This window comes from Priapulus caudatus, unplaced genomic scaffold (assembly GCF_000485595.1).
Source record: "Priapulus caudatus unplaced genomic scaffold, Priapulus_caudatus-5.0.1 Scaffold1777, whole genome shotgun sequence".
Classification (NCBI taxonomy): Eukaryota; Metazoa; Priapulida; class Priapulimorpha; order Priapulimorphida; family Priapulidae; genus Priapulus; species Priapulus caudatus.
In genome coordinates, this window is record NW_014578838.1 from 44,897 (window position 1) to 54,077 (window position 9,181).

At 42.0% G+C, this 9,181-nt stretch overlaps 1 protein-coding gene across 1 annotated transcript; it reads right to left on the reverse strand.

Annotated features, from left to right (window-relative positions):
• Positions 1 to 4,576: 4,576 nt before the first annotated feature.
• On the reverse strand, positions 4,577 to 8,209 carry LOC106817579. Its single transcript, XM_014822254.1, has one exon. It carries the CDS (start codon positions 8,207 to 8,209, stop codon positions 4,577 to 4,579), a length of 3,633 nt encoding a protein of 1,210 aa, XP_014677740.1.
• Between the last annotated feature and the right edge of the window lie 972 nt (positions 8,210 to 9,181).

Here is a 9,181-nt window from a genome sequence, read left to right on the forward strand (position 1 = left end):
TCTCACATGATAAAAATGATTTTACGTTGGTTAAATTTGCAAAAATCTTGACGATTTGAATTAGTGTTGTCTAACACTATTTACCCAGTAGGCTACTGGCGTCTCTCTGTTGCTGTACTGGTTGCTGAGGTGATGTCATCGTGATTTGTGTATGGTGCACAAAGTGGTGCCCAAACAGTTTCTGTTTTGATTTGTGTTAGCTATATAGAATATAGAATATAGGAAAAATAAATAATATATGTTCATGTGTATTATGTTTGAAAAAATTATAAATAAAACTGCGAAATGCTATTAGTGTTTTTTTAATTTCTGCCAACAAAAATATTTGCGACAGTCCCCCTTCACGATAGATCAGAGGCTAGATCAACTAAACGATAAACAATGTTGGGCAGACCAGTTCAATTCAGTGCATCGGAAAGAAAACGAAGGAGAAAAAAGCGGAAAGAAGATTATATGAGAAACTCCCCCCTTAAGTTTACAAGGAATTTCCATGGCTGCCACAATAATTTTGCCAATGCCTCGTTTACCGCAGATGTTCGCTATATCGGCTAGCTGCGTCTGGGCGCCACACAAGAGTTTCGAATTAATGGCGGTTGTGTTTGTTTCGAGCGTTTGGTTACATCAAATGCACCGGCAAATTAGGGAGTATAAAGAAGGTATATCAGCATGAAAAGTAAACAGAAACGCTAATTGTATTTTCAGTTATTTTATTAGTTATGCCTCTTTATTCGCTAAAATTTCCAATTCTAACACACAACTTGATTTTTAAGCAGTTTTTTCCAGTTTTCTCGGTAAATATGAAAATTAAAAAAAAATCCAGATGCACTATTTTGGTCCATATTGTGCTTAACATGTGGCAAAAATTTTGTATCCTCACTCTTTCTGGTAGTTGAGAAATATCCAAAATATCATTTTTACATAAATATTCAAAATTTGTGTGGTAACATAATTAGGTGCTGGAAATTTCATGAAATTTTTTGGCTTGAGCATAGAGATATATCTTCTCTATAAATAAAACAAGTGATTGATTCGATTCATTCGCCAATAAACGTTTAATCTTCACTAGAGCAATACCCGTGTAAAAGGTGGAGAGTATCCTTAAGTATTATATTATTACTATTAGTATTACTAATTGTTTTCGTCGTGTTTATTCGTGACACTGACAGGATTCATAATTGCTGCATTATCAATATCATTATGATTTCATGTCATGGCCATGGTATAGCTCCAAGAAACGGTATGGCTAGGGTTAGAATAGACAATCCGTCGTATACAATCCAATGGCAATGTATAGACAATCCGTCGCATAGACTGGTCGGGCTAGGCCGTGGCACTGGTACTGGTAGTGAGTTAGCGGTAGTCTCCCGGGGGGGGGGGTGATCACTCACTGACTCATGATATTACTTGGTACGCATGCTCGTCAGAGAAAATGTCGAAATAGGGTCGGATTATTACCATGTAACGTCGATGACGACTAAAAATAGACCATTCGATTCGTTCATTTATTTCCGTGTTTACATTCTCAAAATGATTCTCCCGGTCCCGGATTTTCCAGTCTTAACGTCAGACTGATGGGCGTAAAATTCAAGTATTCGCAGTATACGTGAAATTGGCCACTTACAAGTCTGGGCACGATACTACGGGTTTACACAAATTTTTCGCTAGTGTCTTACGCCAATAAGGGGTGAAATTTGCCAAGACGCACCTTAGTGACTTAGGGTCCAATTTTGAGATGCTTTGACGAGCATGCGTACCAAGTAATAGCCTGACTGACCCCCCCCCCCGGGGGTAGTCTCGGTGTTATTTTAATTTATGTATTAAGTGAAAGTTACGATATATGTTACGATGATGTTACGAAAATTAAGGATAACAACGAACGAAATAATACAGCAATGGAATGTCTGTAGCAAAATTAAGCCCATGACAGTGCATGAAAGAACTGGCAGCCCTTGGATAAAGCTGGGCACAGAATGTGTTCAGAAGTGGCCAGAGAAACTATCTCACCATATTTGACTATTACAGCCGCTATCCAGTGGTGTAGCTCTTGGAGTCCACCACTATCAGAGCAGTTATTGCTGCAAGGAAAGCCAAAATCTGCTTTTTAGGAGTGCCCCCTGAAATCATGTCAGATATTGGTCCACAGAGAGAATACAGACTTTTGTGAAACGATGAATAAATGACTAGCAGTTTTAGATATCTCCAATTCAACGGCGTTGTTAAAAGACAGAATGTTATTCTCTCAAAACTCAGTGTTTCACTAAGGTCGAACACTTCTTCACTGGCAAAATATATCAGTAGAAGTATCTTTTGTTAGTCCTCTGTGACGTTCTCAGCAACCAGATAGTTGTCGAAATGACGTGTCCATCGTCCACAATGGGCGCGTGCGTCTTCAGCTGGCTCCACAGTCAAATATGGCAATGTTTGTTCTTTCATAGCATAGAAATTACAGGAAAGTATTGTAGATATTTACTCAATGGTTTATCTCATCCCTAGTTATGTCGTGCATTGAAGCCACAGACCAGTTTTAAATGCACAGCGTAATACGGAATACTACCTCGAAAGAAATTTCATCCAACCAGAAAGCAACGTCATTAACGGGGTGCACGAAAAAACGAGGAAGCATAATATTGATGCACAATAAAATCACAAAACATACACACCTAACACAGATTTAAATGAATATGACTTGAACCTGTAACGATATTCTCTAACAAAATTCACAAGTGTGTAATAATTACTCTTTTTACAGACAGAACTTGAAACTGCCCTCAAGGAAGCAGGAGGAAAGTTGGTGGTCATAGATTTCTATGCAGATTGGTGTGGACCATGCAAGCAAATTGCTCCTAAAATTCTGGTAGGATAGTAAATAGTATAATCTTTTTATTGTATATTAACTGTTTTTCCCTTTTTAACTCTCAGGGAAGTGGTTATTGGTGACTAATGATTTTAACGTTACATTTACAAATAACAAGTTGGTGTCATCCCTTGCTTGGAATTTACATGGTTTTCAAGCATTTGCTTTGTAAGTCTCTACTAAAAAGCTGTGTTTTTAGTTTTGATGATTATTTTTTGCAGTGCATTCAAGATGTGAAGACAGAATTAAAACTAATAGTAATAGTATTAACTAAAATAATGACGATTTGTTTAAAAATGCTTAGTTATGAAGACATACGGGATAAGCTGTATTATCTGTTCTGATACTAAAATACTGGTGCAGCGCATGGAGCAAGAGAATGCACTGGTTCCTAGTTTTTGTGTCATCATAGTGGGAGATGTCAGGATAAGGAAGGGTTGATCACGGTTTGCAGTGCCAGTGCTATGGTAGGAATCACTGTGAACATATGAAGTGCTTATACACAGCATGCAATTTGAGATTATCTGATCATCAATAATTGGCATTCTTCAGGTAAACTTTCGTAAAACGTAATTCCGTCACTGCTGCTTTTTTTGTGAAAAAGGTCAAGTATGAAGAATCTGCAAAAATACGACCCTATAAATGTCTGCCAGCACATATATTATTGACACCATAGGTAGTAATGAACCAGATCAAACTTTACCAATGTCTCATGTAGATTAACAAGAAATTCTTTTGAAAGGGAAAAATTATGCCCAACTCTCAGAAGCAATTTTATTGCAGTATTTTTTTGCCCTAGTAGCCTTCCCCATAGAAGAGGTATCCAACTTCATATTTTGATGTGATAACAAGGGTACCATATGACCTTATGAAAATTTTGTTAATTAGGTGGAACTTAAGATTAATCATAGCATTTAAAATTATAGCAAAACGTTATCTGAATTGCAATTCTGTCACAGTTTAATTGCCCTTGTGATCGAACTTAATAGTTTCGTTCAACATCCCCTTAACAATGTCTTCCCATGCACATTTTTGTAACAAACCACTGTAAAAACATAAGTAAATAACTTGCTACACTTTAAAGGAATAATAGGTTCATTGATTATGCAATGTTGACGAATGCTAGAGTAGCTGGCACCTTGTGTAGTTAATAAGTACATTACTGTTAGGTTTTGTAAGAATCCATCATGTTAGGCAACGGAGGCTCAATTTCTATTTAGGTTCGAGGCAGGTCTACCACTGCCGCCACGCTTTATTTTCTACACTCGATTCAAAACAACAGAACATTGCAAAAGTTACAAAGATGACCACCCGATGGCAGCACGTCTCAATCCATAATAATACATGTCACAATATCTCACACTCCCCACCTTGGACAGTTAAGCTGTTCAACCAAATAAAAGAACTCAATCAAAATCTTCGAACATCAAAGGACTGTATAATAATCAGAATTCAAGTCGTCACTCTAAACAGCAAAACTACAAATCTAATGGAGTTATCAAGAATACACGTGATCTCACTAATTCTAAACAAACAGGCCAATCTAGTTATGGATCATATTAAACTGAAAGGAAAGTTTTAACACATATTGCTATCTTGCAATAACTAACGTCTATCTAAATTATCTTGTCCATGGAAGAGCTCAAGCTCACTATATAAATGACAGATTGAACACCATCACACTATAAACAATGTTCATATACAGTAGTACAGTATAAACAGTCACACTAATAGTTTAAGCCAGGACTTTCTCCTTTGGTCCGCAGCAATGGCAGTTGCTCTCCTTGGTCTTCTTTCTCTCGAGTCCTGATCGATAGGGTAGATCTCTGGACTATCTCCCCTAGCTGCTTCATCAGGAGCTTCAGCACAGATATCCGCACACACCTCTAGGGGATAAAGCCGTTGTAGTGGACGTCTTAGTGTAGTTATCTTCCCCTTTGCTGATTGCACTTTCACTACAGCTCCCCGCACCTTATTATCAGAGCCGGTTATCAACTCGATAACCTTTGCCAGTTTCCACAAGCAACGTGGTTGGTTCTCCTCATGTATGAGGACTATGTCACCGACACAAATCTTCTGAGGATGATCACATTTCTTCCCGTATCGGTGTCCCTCTCGTAGTTCTGCAAGGTACTCATTTTTCCAGCGACTCCAAGCATGATCTAGGGCTAGCTGGAGGTGTCTCCATCTGTTCGATAGTTCTAAATTGGTTACCCGTGGCTCTGTTGACATCTCTTCATGGCAGTCAGGGAAACGATTTAGCTTCTGTCCGTAGAGTAAGTGGGACGGAGTAAGGGGTTGCTCCAAATCACTGGTATCCAGGTAAGTAAGCGGTCGAGTATTGAACATGAGTTCAACTTCACATAGAGCTGTTTGGATCTCATCAACTGTAAGTTTAGCACCACCTACAGTTTTCTTCAGGCTCCTCTTCAATGTCTTAATCAGTCTCTCAAAGAAGCCTCCCCACCATGGGGCCTTCTCCAGATTGAACTTCCACTGGATCTGGTTGTTAGCGGCGTATGTCTTCACGGCCACATGATTCACGATCTTGGCGACTGTCTTAGCTGCCTTCCTAAAGGTTGTCGCATTGTCGCTCACGACCAAGGACGGGGTCCCTCGTCTCCCAATGAACCGTCTAAGACATCTCAGGAAGGCATCAGTGGTCAAATCGGTCACCATTTCAAGGTGGACTGCCCTTGTCACACAACAGGTGAAGAGACAGACCCAGACCTTACCTCCATCTTTCGTGTAGAGTGGTCCAGCGTAGTCGAGACCCGTCATCGTGAAGGGGGGTGCCTCGGTCACTCTGAATTCAGGTAATGGTGGTGACATCGGTGGTTTGTATGGCTGTCCATCAATTCTCTTACACAGTACGCACTTCATTATTAAGGATCTTACCATAGATCTCCCTTTGATTATCCAGTATTTGGATCTCAACTCTGTCAGGGTTGATTTTACCCCACTGTGGATCGTCCTCTCATGACAGTCTACGATAAGCAGCTTCGTAAACTCATGCTTCCTATTCAATAGGATGGGGTATTTCTGGGAATGAGGAGCACTCATCTTTTCCAGACGTCCCTTACATCTCAAGAGTCCTCGATCCTCAAAGAGGCCAAGTTGAGTTTTCCATGTTGGAAATAATGGATCATCCAACAGACTCCTCTGGGATTCCTTTATCCAACACTCCTCTGCTTCTTGTATGTCTCTCGCAGTGACATCTGCTGTCACTTGGCCCTTCCTCAGGCGTCTCACGAATTTCAACACAAGGGCCGTAACTCTCAGAAGTGATCTCCGTGTACTGAAGTCAGTAATATCCATAATGGTTCCAATTCTGGCAGGAAATTCATGTTCTGTGGTCAGCATGACCAGCTCTCTCTTCGCCTTCACCTTCATTTCGTCGAGGCACTCAATGGGTAGATCCATCTGTGACAGGTCATCCTCTTCAGGGAGGACATCGGGATTATCTGGGGTGTCACTCTGTTTTAGCCAGTAAGGACCATCAATCCAGGTAGAACACTGTGACAGTTCTTCTAGTGCCATGCCCCTTGAGGCGATATCGGCAGGATTCATCGAGCCTGGACAATGTCCCCAGGTGTCCACTGGTACAAGTTTACGTACTTCATTCGCTCTATTCTGGACGAATTGTTTCCATTCAGACTTCACTCCTTTTATCCATGCCAGAGCAACTCTAGAATCTGACCAGCAATATGTCTCATCAATAGTGATCTCAAACTTTAGTGCTTCCTTCACCGTTCTAATCAGTCTAGCAAGAACAAGTGCTGACAGGAGTTCTAGACGTGGGATTGTCATTCCGGACACAGGGGCTACTCGAGTCTTTGATACCAGGAATCTGATTGTCCTCGTGCTGTGTGACATCACTACAAGATAGATCACTGCCCCATAGGCCTTCGCTGAGGCATCACAAAATCCATGAATTTTGTACACTAACTCACAGTTCTGATGTAGACTCATAGGATAGTAGCAACGTGGTATGGTTATACTAGCTGCTCGTTGGAGGTCTTGCACTAGGTTATTCCACTTCACAAGTAAGGAATTTTCCAGCATGTCATCCCATCCGGATTTCATTTGACACAGCTCTTGGAACAGCATCTTGAACCTCAGGATAGCTGGTGCCACTATACCAAGTGGATCATAGAAGGTTGAGGCTAGTTTCACGACATTTCGTTTGGTTGGGATGACGTCCATTGCTTGTTTTGCAACAAGCACGAGATTGAACACCAACGTGTCCTCAATATGGTTCCAGACGATTCCCAGTATTTTCCGGGAGTCCACTGAGCTAGCACTAGATGTCGCACCCAAAGTGTGTTGGGTGTAGGATTCGTCTTCCGATACGACACCGCTGCCATTTGACTCAGTCTCTCTCTTCTCAGTAATGTCTTCGGCTTCACAGCTTCTAAGGTTCTCAGTCGACTTTATCCGATCCATCAGTTCCACCGAATTGCTGGCGAACTTCCGTAGGTTAAATCCTCCAGATAGCAGACTGGCTTTCGCTTTCTCATAGAAGTCATAGGCATCATCCGTAGTGTCGAAACAGACCGTCATGTCATCAACATATATAGATCTCATGAATCTCTCTGTGAAGGACAAGTCGCCATCCTTCGACATGTGGTGGTGTATTGTGGCGTTCAGTAGGAAGGGACTTGACGACACGCCAAATACTACTCTGGTGAATCGTAGCTCTACAACATCCAGTTCGGTATCTTCAATATCACGAACCCACAAGAAACGTAAGGCATCTTGGTCGGGCTTCTTTATGCCAACCATCAGGAAAGCCTTTTCAATGTCTCCAGTAAGGGCTACAGGCTTGCACCGGAATCTCAGCAGTATGTCAAGGATGTTTTCTAGAAGAGCAGGACCAACGTACAAGCAGTCATTTAAGGAGATTCCATGAGATCGACACGACGCATCATAGACAATCCTTAGTTTGGTTGTGTCCTTGTCACAACGTATGACTCCATGATGTGCCAGGTAGTGGATGGTAGACTCCTCAGTCTCATTCTCTATGGGAGTTACAGGTTCCACGATTCCTTGTTTCATCTGATCCCTCATCACTCGATCATACTCTCTCAGGATCTCAGGGGACATTCTCCTTAAGAGGTTCAATAATCTAGAGTGAGCAACATCCCTGTTGTCTGGTAATGGTGGATGTGGATCCTTCCACGGTAGCTCTACTTGATATCTTGTTCCATCAAACTCGACGGTTTCTTCAAAGTGTTCGTGGACACGGTCTTCGTTCGGCTTTATACCCAGGCTTTCGAGATTCCAGAACTGTTTCAGCGTCTCATTGAGGGGACCTTCATTTGAGACTTCAGTGCACAGATTAACATGAGTCATTAGGTTTACAGGGTATGGACCGTCAGCTTCATGTACAGGGCCTGACAACACCCACCCAAACTTGGTGTGTACAGCTGTTGGAGCGGATCAGTACTGGAGTGTTGTGACCGGAAGGGTTGTCAGAGGTGAAGATGGCCCAATCAGAATATCAACTTCAACAGTCTCATCTTTCTCACTGATTGTGTCACTAAGGTTAATGTCTCTAAGGTGTGGGAACATACTAAGGCACTTTCTCTGATCAACTACTCTCAGGGTGTCACAGATTGTTGGAACAACAAATGCTGTTAATTCGATCTCACCTCCAGTTTCATCAGTAGCATAGATCTTCACTCTAGGTGAAAACTGTGGATGACTGGTAGACTCCCCAAACGACTTTATATTTAGAGTCTGGCCCCCTATAACGGGTAGTTTTACTTCATCATGGACTTTGGTCGTTACGAACGACTGATGGCTACCAGTATCAAACAGCACTCTCACTCTGCGTCTTCCAACAGTTCCTCTTATCGTGGTAGCTGTCATCTGCAGGGCGGCTCTAGGCGCCCTCTCATTTTCAGAAGTGTGTAGGCTAGCCGTAGTGGATGGTACGGCTGTTCTCGATAGTCTGTTAGCATCGACTCGGGATGGCTCAACTTGTCTGTCAGGGAATTTCTTTTCTCTACACAGGCTCACATGATGTCGTTCCCCGCATTTGTTGCACTTCATATTCGATGGACACCTACTACTGATATGATTCCTTCGTAGGCAGACAAAGCATCGTCCAGCCCTCTTCAGTATCGAAAATCTCTCCCCTACATCAATCACATTCTTACAGGTGTGTGTTGGGTGAGACTGTCTGCAGAACGTGCAAGTCGGACCTTATCATCGCGTGTAAATAAGGCAGCAACAGTAGCTTTACCTTTCTGACCACTGGCATTTCCGGGACGAGCCGTCGTTCCAGTAGCACCATCAGGGATGTCAACCTCTGACCTCTGT